This window comes from Thamnophis elegans, chromosome 13, assembly GCF_009769535.1.
Source record: "Thamnophis elegans isolate rThaEle1 chromosome 13, rThaEle1.pri, whole genome shotgun sequence".
NCBI lineage: Eukaryota > Metazoa > Chordata > Lepidosauria > Squamata > Colubridae > Thamnophis > Thamnophis elegans.
The window spans coordinates 39635627-39649959 of NC_045553.1; the positions used below are offsets into that span (position 1 = coordinate 39635627).

Consider the following 14333-nt stretch of genomic DNA (forward strand, 5'->3'; position numbering starts at 1 on the left):
GCATGGGACCATTGGGAACTCAGAGTTCACAGGGCTGAATCTATGCCTCTAATTGCCTGAACGTTGTCTCCATGCTGTCAACATTTGCATGACCTTTTCTCTGAAATATACTTTTTCTTCCTACTCGGTTAAGGATATTGCTAAATCTGAGGAGGGAAACACACTGAATGACAGCTCTGGAGTGGCAGTGGAACACAGTCTGGATCCTAGAGGACAGAGACAGTAAGTTTAAATAGTTTGGTTGGGAGAAAGAGGCTCAAGCCTGCTCCTCCGTAGAAGTTGTCAGAGAATATCTCTAATGATGCAAGTAACTTGCTTTAATTGTGGGGGGCTTTCTGCTTATAGGGGAGGAATATTAAAGGAAACTTCTTAGAAGTAACTTTGTGTGCGTCTTTCTTGGTTTTTGGAGCTTGATAGGAACAGAGTCTTACAAGCAAGGCAAATATTATAAACTGAAAGTAGTTCAATCTCACATTTAATCTGTAGTTCAATCTCCAATTTCTCCACCTAACAGCAACATGTTGCAAGGAGAAGTAATGACGTCTTCATAAAGATTACTGAGTTAGATGGAGAAACCACCTGATCTGCTATAAGGAAACCACCAAGCACGCAGATTACCACTTGTGCTATTTATCAAGAACCTTCACCAAATGTGACAAGTATCGTCTTTTATACTTTGGCTTCCAGTTTTGGGCTCTCTCTCCCTCTCTCTCCCTCCCTCCCTCCCTCCCTCCCTCTCTTTCTCTCTCTCTCTCTCTCTCTCTGTGTGTGTGTGTGTGTGTGTGTGTGTGTGTGAGGTTTGGTGGCTAATAACACCAGTTATGAAGAAGAAAAGTGAAACACATAGAAAAAAAATGAGATATACAAAAATTATCACCATGTCAGTTAATACTTAGTTGGGTAACCTTTAGTGTGAATTACGGCCTTACAAAGTCTCCCCATGGAGTGAACCAAGTCTTTGAGTTCTGCAGCTGTTATAATGTGAAACCAAGATTGAATGATTGCTTCTATTAACTGGGTTTTATTGCTGGGTCGCTTCCGACTTATAACTTTTCATAGAATAAAGATAATTGAATGAACTTTGTTGCATTACATTCTTGATTAAATTATCTTTCCATTGATATATAATTTTATGGTACAACTCCAAAAGAAAGTGTGTTATCAGCCATCAAACCTCAAAAGTACACTTTTCCCCAAAACGGTTTTCACAATTTTGGCCACTACTGTGTGTGTATGTGTGCGTGTGTGTGTGTGCGTGTGTGCATGTGAGTGCGCACCTACCTACCTACCTACCTACCTACCTACCTACCTACCTACCTACCTACCTACCTACCTACCTTCCTTCCTTCCTTCCTTCCTTCCTTCTTTCTTTTCTTTCTTTCTTTCTTTCTTTCTTTCTTTCTTTCTTTCTTTCTTCCTTCCTTTCTCTATATCTATCTATCTATCTATCTATCTATCTATCTATCTATCTATCTATCTATCTTTCTTTCTTTCTTTCTCTATATCATCTATCTATCTATCTATCTATCTATCTATCTATCTTTCTTTCTTTCTTTCTTTCTTTCTATCTACCTACCTACCTACCTTTCTCTAACTCTATATCTATCTATCTATCTATCTATCTATCTATCTATCTATCTATCTATCTATCTATCTATCTATCATCTATCTACCTACCTACCTACCTACCTACCTACCTACCTACCTACCTACCTTTTTCTAACTCTATCTATCTATCTATCTATCTATCTATCTATCTATCTATCTATCTATCTATCTATCTATCTATCTATCTACCTACCTACCTACCTACCTACCTACCTACCTACCTACCTTTCTCTAACTCTATCTATCTATCTATCTATCTATCTATCTATCTATCTATCTATCTATCTATCTATCATCTATCTATCTATCTTTCTTTCTTTCTTTCTTTCTCTATATCTATCTATCTATCTATCTATCTATCTATCTATCTATCTATCTATCTATCTATCTATCTATCTATAATTATGCATTTATTTGAACACTTTCAGAGTTCAGCTGCATGTGTAGTGCCCTCTGTTACTAAAGAGGAAAGGTTGTGCATTGTTGCTTCCTCTTCCTCCTCCTCATGACCGTTAGACGTTACCTTAGTCCTGGCAAGCATGAGGGTTGTTTGTTCTTGGCTTCTTAGAGAGCAGTACAATATGTCAACTCAGACAACTCTGCCCAGATTAATCACTCTTACTTCAGTTAAAAAAATCTGAATTCCTACCAAAGCACACAGGTTCAAAAGTGAACAAACAAAATAAAACAAAATAAGATCTTGCACTGCTTTCTCTGGAATTCCACTCAATGGCTATTGCTCAACCATGTCAGATTTACTGACAACGCAGTAGGATCATTTGAGTTCAATAATTACCAAAACCAGTCTGAAAACAGCTGCTGGGATTGTGTAAGACCTGGCGGGGTGGGGTGGGGGAATTCATTGGCAGAGATGGTGGCAACTACAACCCACAGAATAACTTTCGGAGGTGGACATAATGCTTTGAACTGGAATATTTGCCATGTTTTGATTTGACCTCCATGTCTTTTCCAGTATGTACCTCCCTATCCACCCATCCCCAAAATATATCTAGTAAGAATTTAAATAATGGCAGGAATCAGTTGCTTGAGATAAGCAAAATATAAGGTAAATGTTCCCCTCGAACATATGTGCTAGTCGTTCCTGCCTCTAGGAGGCGGTGCTCATTTCCGTTTCAAAGCCGAAAAGCTAGCACTGTCTGAAGATGTCTCTGTGGTCATGTGGCTGGCATGAAGGCACACGGAACTCTGTAACCTTCCCACCAAAGGTGGTCCCTATTTTTCTACTTGGATTTTTACGTGCTTTCGAACTGCTAGGTTGGCAGAAGCTGGGACAAGTAACGGGAGCTCACTGCGTTACGTGGTGCTAGGGATTCGAACTGACGAACTGTTGACCTTTATGATCGACAAGCTCAGCATCTTAGCCACTGAGCCACCACTCAAGCAAACTATAGACAGTCTCTAAAGTCTAGAATTTGGAAGGTTCGTGATGCCTTTCTCATATTGCGTCTTTAGAAGACTCAAAAGCAAATGCATGGCTTTTAAGAAAACAAGCAAGTCTTCAACAAATCTGTTGGTAGAATTTCCAGTTGAAAAATCTTGCGTAGCATAGCATAGGAAAAAGTGTCCATCAGTCAGAGGAGATACATCACCTTGCCAAAATAGTGCTATTTATTTATTCATAAACCTGCAAAGTGATCCCAAAGGAGGGATAAATTTGTTAAACAAACAAACAAATCACATTTATTTATTTAGTCGGTTGATGTGCCCAATGAGGGAGCTGCATCCTGTTAACCTTGGCTGATCTCAAAAGAGCTCCACAGGGTCAGTTAAACCAGGATAATACTTGGATGGGAAAACAAGGGTGTAGGCTACACTGGAAAATTACAAAAAAATAAATCCTAGAAGGCAAACGACTTCCAAATAGTTGCCAAAAAAAAGTATATGGATGTTTCCAGAAATCTTGCCATTTTTAAACATTATTGGTAGGTGAGCTTGGCTACTACAGTTGCTTGATCACAGTGTGATCTCAACTAACTGTAGTACATTCCAAAAACTTTGGTTAAATCATAGCCTTTAGTGATATAAAATCCCAGCTAGTCTAGTGATTGGACAACAATAGGTGATGTATGGTTTGTGTTCACTGGTTTGTTGGTTTTTGTGCTAAAAAAACAAGCCAAAAGGCTGGGTTTTATTGGGCAGGGAGGAATAAAACTGTCTCAACCTTACTGTAAAGTGTAGGCATGGGTGTCTGGGAATCAGAACTGGGACCAACAATGAGGTCAAATCCAATTTATTATTAAATAAGAAAGGGTGACACAGGTTTGAGGTATATATTAAAGGTATATACATATATATAGGTATAAAGGTATATGAGATATATAATAAAGGTATGGTGGTGGTGGTGAGAATAGATATGTATGTAATGTATGTATGTATGTATGTATGTATATACATATACATACATACATATATACACATGTATACATATACATATACATATACACATATATATGCATATACATATATATATATATATATGTTATATTTATGCTGATAAATAAATAAAGGGAGACTAGTATAGATCTATTTCAAGCTATTTAGCTCTCATCAGCTAGCCATACCCAAGTTTGGGAATCGAACCTGTGCTCTATTGCCTCCCAGGCAGGGAGTTAACCATTTGAGCTACAGAGAACGACTCCTTTATCAGCTAGACTTTTGTATATATATATACATATATATATATATATGTATATATATACACATACATACACATAAACACATCAACACATAAACATACATACATACACATACACATACACATACACATACACATACACATACACATACACACACATATGTATGTATGTTTGTATACACACACACATACACACACACACACACGTAAAGGTTCCCCATTCACATATGTTCTAGTCCAGTGTTTTTCAACCACTGTGCCGCGGCACACTAGTGTGCCGTGACATAGTGTAAGGTGTGCTGTGGGAAAATTACTTTATATATAGTCAATATAGGCACAGAGATAAATTTTTTTAACATTTTCTAATGGTGGTGTGCCTCGTGATTTTTTTCATGAAAAAAGTGTGCCTTTGCACAAAAAAGGTTGAAAAACACTGTTCTAGTCATTCCCGATTCTAGGGGCTGGTGCTCATCGCCGTTTCTAAGTCAAAGAGCCAATGCTGTCTGCAGACGTCTCCTTCGTCATGTGGCCGGCATGACTAAATACCGAAGGCGCACGGAACGCTGTTACCTTCCCACCAAGGTGGTCCCTATTTTTCTACTTGCATTTTTACCTGCTTTCAAACTGCTCAGTTGGCAGAAGTCCGGACAAGTAAAGGGAGCTCACTCCATTACAGGGCACTAGGGATTCGAAGCGACGAAATGCTGACCTTTCTGATTGACAAGCTCAGTATTTTAGCCACTGAGCCACCATGTCCCATACATACATATACTCTGTGTGTCTGTCTGTGTGTCTGTGTGTGTGTGTGTGTGTGTGTGTATTTGAAACCAAAGTGATTCATCCCTATTTACAAATAAAGCTGGTGCCCCCATTTGAGTGAGGAGTTACAACAGACATCTTTACCCCCCTCCCCGAGTTTTGACACAATGGCCATTGCACCAAATTTCTTCAATAGCCTTTGCCAGTTCTAAATTCCTCAAGATGTCTAGGACTATGACATCCAAAGTCCATAGTTGGGGAAGACTAGGGTAGAACACGTCCCAGTAACATCACTTAGGCATACTATACCAAAATTATCCACCATTTAGCAAAAGTAACCAGCAATAGCAATAGCAATAGCAGTAGCACTTAAATTCATATACCCCCCTGTAACACTTTAACGGGATGGTTTACAATGTCAGCATATTGCCTCCAATCATCTGGGTCCTCATTTTATTGACCTTGGAAGGATAAAAGTCTAAATCAATAGCAATAGCACTGAGACTTATATACCGCTTCACAGTGTTTTACGACCCTTTCTACATGGTTTACAGAGTCAGCCTCTTGCCCCCAACAATCTAGGTCCTCATTTTTCTGACCTCAGAAAGACGAGAGGCTGAGTCAACCTTGAGCTGTGGGAATTGAACAGTCAGCAGCAGAGCTAGCCTGCCGTATTGCATTCTAACCACTGCGCCACCACGGATTGAACTCCAGACTGTGGGCAGAGTCAGCCTGCAATACTGCCTTCTAACCACTGCAACACCAGGGCTGATTAAAGGCACACCAGCAGAATGCAACCATGATTTGAAGAAGTTTTGTGGCAGTACCAGGAATGGAACAGAAGCAACCCCCATGGCCCAAATAGAGGAGCCTTTGTTATCTATTTGTCTACACTACCTCGGCTGGCACGCCCCATGCACATGTTATCCGGTGTTACGACTTCCTGTTTGATTGTGAAGTAGTCTGTCTGCAGGGAGTCCATCTGCATTGGGTCGCGAAGAATGACCGGTGGGTATTCATTCTCATATTTGAGAGATAGGAGCTCCTCAGAGCTGATTGGATGGAGAGTCTGGTAGGACTCTGTGATGAAGCTGGGCTCAGAAAACTCTGATGGAGGCACACACTGAGCATGCTCAATGCCATAACCTGCAAGGAGAAAAATGGCATGAAGTGGTGATCCAGGGTTTCAGGGACCTACGTGGGCACCTCGGCAGAAAAGGCCGCTGTCTGGGATTTGCCAAAGATCCTGCAAGGTTCCCTTTCTGCTGGATCTGATGTGACAGGCAGATGTAATTGGGAAGAGGTGTACTAGGTCACACATTCCAATATTTGTTCTAAATTAACAGAACACATTGTTAGATTTGTTTAAAGCCCAATATTCTGCACACATTAATTTACCCTCTTGTAGGAGGGAAGGAGGGAAGGAGGGAAGGAGGGAAGGAGGGAAGGAGGGAAGGAGGGAAGGAGGGAGGGAGGGAGGGAGGGAGGAAGGAGGGAGGGAGGGAGGGAGGGAGGGAAGGAGGGAGGGAGGGAGGGAGGGAGGGAGGGAGGGAGGGAGGGGGAGGGAGGGAGGGAGGAAGGAAGGAAGGAAGGGTAGAAAAAAGAATTGGACTTACTAATGAAGTAGTCGGATGTGTAGCGAGATTCTGGATAGGCAGCATTTATTCCATTTGCTGGATATGGCTTGATCTCTTCTATAGCAAATAAACAAAAGGGAATATCTCAGTTATTCAACAACAATTTAACTAACAACAATATCTATATCTATATCTCTATATCTGTGCGTCTGTCTGTCTGTCTGTCTGTCTGTGAAGCTGAGAAACTGTGACTAATGCAAAGTCATCACACAACGTGGTGATGAGCTTGTCAAAACGGGCCCTTATAGAAAAAATGATGAGAACACTATGTTGAACATTGGAAGTGGTAGTTACCAAGACATCCATTATGGAAATCCCACAGAATGACCATGAAAGACATGAATCACCATGGAGTCCAATGATGTGCATGTAAGCAGGGCTTTCCATCACATCAACATCTGTATTAAAATTTGTATGTGATTTCCAAGACTTTCCCCATGTGACATGTAAATGCCTTGAGGAAACTGACGCAATCAATACAGCTTGAGCACAGTTCCCATCATCACCAACCACATGCCAAGCTGTCCAATGGAAGTTAAACATGAGAATTGTCCTCCTTAGCGTCTATTAAACAAATGCTGTTGATACAGTTCCATGACTTACAGTTGTGTAATAGGATTTTCCCAAAATTTCATTTTTTATCAGACTAGAAAAGCTGTTTGTGGCTGGCAGCTACATCTCATGAGTACGACGTTTGGCACGGTCTACTCACATTGCAAAATCGCTGCATATTTTTTTCATTGATTTTGGTTTAATTTGACTAGGGTTCAAAAAGTGTGAATAAGAGAAGCATCATGGTCCTGTCATCGCTGTTCAGTAGTTTGCTAACAAATTTCAGGCAAAAAATGTCTGCAGATTTGATGAGTTCCCTTTCTACTCCCTCATCTAAATCATTGATGAAGCTATTGAAGAGTACTGAGCCTAAGACAGAATCTAGGGCAGGGCTTGGCAACCTTAAACACTTAAAGAGCCACAAAGGTCCTAACCGGAAGCCCTCCGTTCAATTCTGGAGCCATTCGGATGTCCTGTTTCCCCACCATAGAGTCTTCTCCTAGCATGGCGTCCTTTTTCCTCTGACAACCAGAAGTCTGGTTCCCCCAGCATACAGTCTCCTCCTAGCGCGGCGTCCTTTTTCCTCTATCTCTAACCGAAAACCCTATCAATTGTGGAGCTGATTGGCGACAGGGAGCTGCAACAAAGGAATAAAAGAGCCACATGTGTCTCCAGAGCCACAGGTTGCTAACCCCTGACCTTGGGGTACCCCACTGCTTACTTCCCTCCATGAAAATTGTTAGCAAAACAAACAGAATAACAAAATATTAGAATGGATAGAAATGGATAGATTAACACTTAAAAATAAGGGGAAGGAAGAAATTGAATATTTTTTTTAACATGAGATTTGTTTTACCAATGGCTAACTAACAGAAACAGAAGCTAGAAATTTAAAAACATAAGAAATGATTAATTATATAAGGAAGATTTACTAAAACGGATAAACAAATTCTATTAATATTATGGGATCATTATTAATGTTATGAATATCATTGTTACTATTATCATTATTATTTCTCAAAATTAACTGTACCAAGACAACACACTGTTTATGTAGACATTGAATGAATGAACAACAACAACAACAACCAGTGATACCTATTGTCATCGGGACACTTGGTACCATATCCAAGTATTTTATAAAAAACATCAAGAAATTGTAGCTTCTTGCAACACAAGAGGAACTGCAAAAAACTGTGCTACTCAGAGCATTGTACATCTTAAGAAGGTATCTGGTTGATAGCTAAGACACTAGCAGCAACCCATAAGAACCATTAGCACCAGTCAATGGTATTTGTGGTGCATTTTTGAATATTCAGCTGACTGACTTTCACATTTAATGAATAAAGTATATAATGATGATGATGATGTAAAAACTATGTTATTCAGCAGGAGGATCTTGAGGAATTGGGGGAATCTAGAAAAGCATCTCAGGGGTCTATGAGGCCCATGAACTTTTTAACCATGGTAGGAAGCTCCTGAGCTCAATGTCAGCTGGACTAGACCAGATTCTACTGAGCAGCAAGTGCTAGCACCATAACTTCAAAAACTTTTGCCAAATCAAACACGTAGAATTGCATGGTCAAAATAATCAAGATGGCCAGGGTCAAAGCTTCCAACACACTTAGGTATTTCGAAACATTTCAGCCAGAGGTGACTCACCGACCACAGGCTGCCTAACAAAGACAGAAAAGCCATCAGGCGAAGACTTCTTCACTGACATATATTTCAGAATATTCAAAATTAATCCCTTTCCATCCCCCGTGCCCTAAAATAAACCCTTGTTCCTCACAGTCAACAGTGCCCTCTCGTTGACTACAAAGTTGGTGCCTTCTTTAGAACTATATCCTGGCCTGTCCCCTTCCCTGTGGTTATCTATCTGGGGGTTTGGCCGATCTGTCCAGGAGGAGGGAAAATGGCACAATGCTCTCACAACTCAACTCACACAAGTCTTAGCTTTGTTTAGAACTCTTCCCCATCCCCCTTAGCAGAAGGAGAGGTCAAAACTAGGTTCTTTTTTAATGGATGTACACTATTTTCTGACTGACCTCTCTCCGGAATCAGCAAAAATACTGTAGTGACCAAAAATTGTAGAAACCTTTTTTTTTTTTTTGGGGGGGGGGGGATGTATTTTTGAGGTTTGATGGCTAATAACATTTTTTTTAGTAGTACCATAAAACTATATATCACTGGAAAGATATTTTAATCAAGAATGTAATGCAATTAAGTTTGTTCAATTATCTGTATTCTATAAAAAGTTATGTCAGAAACAACACAGCAATAAAACCCAGTTAATAGAAGCAATTGTTCAATCTTGGTTTCACATTATAACAGCTGCAGAACTAAAAGACTTGAGTTGACTTGACTTCATTCCATGGGGAGACTTTGTAAGGCCGTAATTCACACTAAAGTTTACCCAACTAAGTATTATCTGACCTGGTGATAATTTTTGTATAACTTTTTTTCTATGTATACTTTTCTTTTTTCATAACTGCTATTCTAATAGAAAATCTTTCATAAAGGTTATTGCATTCCATACTTGATTAAATTATCCTTCGATTGATATATAATTTTATGGTAGTACTAAAAAAAGTGGTGTTATTAGCCATCAAATCTCAAAAATACACTTTTTTCCCCCCACAAAAGGTTTCCACAATTTTGGCCACTACTGTAAATAGGATCCTCATTTCATTCCCTGATGGGTCAAAACTAGTCATTCCATGTGGGAATATAGGACTGAAAGATGACTAAGAAGGAGGAAGGGCTTCCTTTAACCTTAGCATCTTCATGAAAATTTACTCAGCGGTCATCCTTTATACCTGGGGTGTCCAATCTTGGCAGCTTTAAGCATGGCTGGCTGGGGAATTCTTGGAATTGAAGTCCACAAGTCTTAAAAGTTGCCAAGGTTGGACACCTCTGCTTTAGGCAATCTTCATCTCCCTAGTCATAGATAATGGCTATCAGATCCATGGTGACTTCTCCTTTCTAGTTTTACAAATAGAAATAGAAACACTGTTCTTCAACCTGTTTCAGCCATTGTAAAAACTAGTCCAAACTAACTGTTTTGAAGGTACCTAGCAAATGCTCAAATTTCTGGACCTCAGTAAATGGACTGTGCATAGAACAAACCAAATTCCACTACAATATATGTAAGAACATGTTTGTACAAATGATTTAACTTGCATTTATTTCCCTAATGTCAGTATGCAAAATTCTGTTAGTTGCATAATGATATAGATAATGCATTGCCACGGTGATACACTTGTTGTATTTCTCAGGCTATGGGGAATAATCAACATGGTCTTCTTCCAAATAATCCATTAAAACAAAGTTTTGTTTCATACATTTCCAGGTCCTTGTTTAGCAAAGAGTCCTTATTTTCTAGAACTCAACCTTAATCAACTTTTGCCAATATCTCCAGCTTAAAAAAAAAACTTGCTAATTTGGGTGTTGTTTTCATGACTATCAATTTTATCAACTAAAGTTGTTTCCTAGAACACTGTATTCAATTCTAAGGAACCCCTCCTTTACTCCCAAGCAGGTAAACAATAAAAAGGAGTATCAAAGCAGCAGAATGCATTGTCTTGCATTGAGCAATAGCAGCAGAGGTGGGTTGCTACCAGTTCGCACCCGTTCAGGTGAAACAGTAGTGGAAATTGTGACTGGTCGTTGAACCGGTAGGGACGGCAGGCCCAGCACGCCCCTGAACTGGTTCCCCGGTCGCGTGGTATGGTTTTTTGACATTTTTAAGGTTCTGCGCATGCGCAGAACTATTTACAGGCAATTGCGCACACGCACAGAGCATGCACAAATCATGCTCTGGGGTCGGTCTTGTCCCCCCTCCTATTCAACATATACATGAAACCGCTGGGCGAGATCATTCGGAGGCACGGGATAAAGTATCACCAATATGCGGACGATACTCAACTGTATCTGTCCGCCCCGTGCCAACTCAATGAAGCGGTGGACGTGATGGAACAGGGTTTGGAAGCTGTTAAAGACTGGATGAGAGCAAACAAACTGGTGCTCAACCCAGACAAGACCGAGTGGCTGTTGTGTTTTCCTCCCAATAATTTGACCACCGTACCATCAATCAGGCTGGGGGGACAAAATTTATACCCCTCAGATAGGGTCCGCAACTTGGGAGTCCTCCTGGATCCACAGCTGAGTTTTGATCACCATCTATCGGCTGTGACCAGGGGGGCATTTGCCCAGGTTCGCCTGGTGCGCCAGTTGCGGCCCTACCTGAATCGGGAGGCTCTCACGACAGTCACTCGAGCCCTTGTGATCTCTAAGCTGGAATACTGCAATGTGCTCTACATGGGGCTGCCCTTGAAGAGCACCCGGAGACTTCAGCTAGTACAGAACGCGGCCGCGCGAGTGATTGTGGGCGCACCTCGGTTCGCCCACATAACACCTATCCTCCGCGAGCTGCGCTGGCTGCCTGTGGATCTCCGGGTGCAATTCAAGGTCTTACTTACCACCCATAAAGCGCTCCATGGTAGTGGATCTGACTATTTGAGAGACCGCCTTCTGCCAATAACCTCCCTGCGTCCCATCAGATCGCATAGAGCGGGCCTCCTCCGTATTCCATCCGCCAGTCAGTGCCGACTGGTGACTACCCGGAGGAGAGCCTTCTCAGTTGCTGCTCCGACGCTATGGAACAATCTCCCCGTGGAGATTCGTACCCTGACCACAGTCCAGGCCTTCCGTACAGCCCTCAAGATCTGGCTAGCCCGTCAGGCCTGGGGATAAACTCTTCCGCCCCTCCCGAATGCTGAGAGAATGTTGTGTTTTTAGTATTTTTCAGTTATTGCACATTTCTTTTTATGTTTTGTCTTCACTCCCCTTCCTTTATTATTGTAAGCCGCCCTGAGTCCCCTCAGGGAAAAGGGCGGCCTATAAATGCTATTAAAATCTATAAATCTATAAATCTATGCGTGCACCAAACCAGCAGTAACGCTGGCGGAAATCCATCCCTGAATAGCACTTAGTCTTATATACTGCTTCACAGTGCTTTACAGCCCTCTCTAAGTGGTTTACATAGTCAGCATATTTCCCCCCAAACAATCTGGGTCCTTGTTTTACCGAACTCGGAAGGATGGAAGGCTGAGTCCATCTTCTGCTGAGAATTGTACTGCTGGCAGTCAGCAGAATTAGCCTGCAATACTGCATTCTAACCACTGCGTCACCACAGCTCTTATAAGAGCAAGGAATGGTCATAAGTCAACCTTTATCAATGTCATTGTAGCAATAGCAATAGCAGTTAGATTTATATACCACTTCACAGTGCTTTACAGCCCTCTCTAAATGGTTTGCAGAGTAAGCATCTTTGCTCCCAACAATCTGGGTCCTTGTTTAATTGATTGAAGAGGCTGACATACTATTTGGGGAACATCAGCTAATGTACTCCACTTCAGTTTAGTAATCTCTACATTCATTGATTCTTAAAGAGTTTCAATCTAATGATATTTTTTCTCATCCCACCAGAAGTTACCTGGGATTTTGGTAAACCAAATCATTAAACCCTAGATGCCTGGGATATAGCAATAGCAATAGCAGTTAGACTTATATACCGCTTCATAGGGCTTTCAGCCCTCTCTAAGCGGTTTACAGAGTCAGCATATCGCCCCCACAGTCTGGGTCCTCATTTCACCCATCTCGGAAGGATGGAAGGCTGAGTCAACCTTGAGCCGGTGAGATTAGAACCGCTGAACTGCAGATAACAGTCAGCTGAAGTGGCCTGCAGTACTGCACTCTACCCATTGCGCCACCTCGGCTCTATCATTAAGTATGCCATGATGATGCCAGTGTACACAGCAAAACAAAATACATGGAAACTTAAATTTATATACTCTGCATGTTGCTCAGTGGTGAAATCCCCCCACCCCCGGTTCTCTGGGTGTGCCTTGGTGGGGGTTGGGGGCATGTGACTGGGTGGGCATGGCCAGCTTTTTTCACTTTTAAAAGCATTTTTAAAATGCTTTTAAAATCATTTTTTTCCATGCCAGTTTGGGTGAACCAGCAGGGGGAAAAAATGCTTTAAAAAGTTTTTTTTAAAAAAAAGCTTCCGGCGATCATGCAGCTCACAGCTCCTCAGAAGCTGTTTTTTTACTTCCAGGTCACAGAACCAAGGACAATTGTTCCTACCGGTTCGGCTGAGCCAAGCCGAACCAGAAGGATTTCACCCCTGGTATAGCTTGTTCAGTTACTCAACTCTCACACCAAAACCAGTTGGAAATGAAAAAAGGAGAAGAAAAGAGCTGCAATGATATGCCACCAACGAGAGAAATGAGAGGCTGCCCATCCAAAAATGGTGGCATGTTTATCTTTAGGAAGCCACAGAAGGTGGCAACATCCCTTACCTTTTTAGTGGATTTCATGCAACAGACAAAACTGTCCCTGCCCACTCTTGCCTCCCAAAATGGAATAATAAACACCTGTCTCTACCTATTACAGAAGCCTCCAAAATGGTTTGCAAACATCTTAGTGGGTTTAGCCCTTTATTTACAATTGGTTTCACCTTATTATTCAAGACTGAATGCTGCTCTGTTACTTATTAAAGCTTATCCAGGTTAGTCCAGGAATAGCTGATGCTGTCTATTATTTTTGGAAAAAAGGTGGTGTCAGAAACACAGCTTTGCCCTTATAAACTGTGTGTAGCCTGGCAGTGAACTTGGTTCCTTAGCACCTTTTCCCCACGGGCTCCAAGGAGAATAAGATTTCACAGTTATTTGGCAAAGAACTGAACGCTGGTGAACGATACACAGGCTGGAAAATCCCACCCGTTCAAGCATGGCACAGAAACACTTCCTATCTGTGGCTGTAGTGCTGTTCTCTTGTTTGTGTAGAACTCCTCTTCTTAAATGCATCAGCACAACGATGGAAAAGTTACTAAAAAAGACTTTGTGCAGGAATAGTCATCTTCAGGTGGGAGAAAGGTATAATTTTGCAACAGCGTTTGGGCCGATAACAGGAGTGCCAAACTCAAGGCCTGAGGGCTTGATGGGTGCTTAGATCTGGCTCAAGGGGCTGGCCTGGAAAGAGCAAAGTGCCTCTGCCAGTGAAAATGGAGCTTGGGGAGGCCGTGCACCCCCTCCCCAGGCTCTGTTTTTGCTGGC

General features: G+C 41.5%; 1 protein-coding gene across 2 annotated transcripts in view; it reads right to left on the reverse strand.

Annotated features, from left to right (window-relative positions):
* Positions 1 to 14333, reverse strand: part of ETS1 (ETS proto-oncogene 1, transcription factor) — a 121297-nt gene that overhangs the window by 20110 nt on the left and 86854 nt on the right. For both annotated transcript variants that reach the window (XM_032230109.1, XM_032230111.1), the window contains 2 exons: positions 6640 to 6717; positions 5921 to 6169 (listed from right to left, as the gene is read on the reverse strand). In XM_032230109.1, coding sequence (XP_032086000.1) covers positions 5921 to 6169; positions 6640 to 6717 — 327 coding nt within the window. The remainder of the gene's footprint in view (positions 1 to 5920; positions 6170 to 6639; positions 6718 to 14333) is intronic.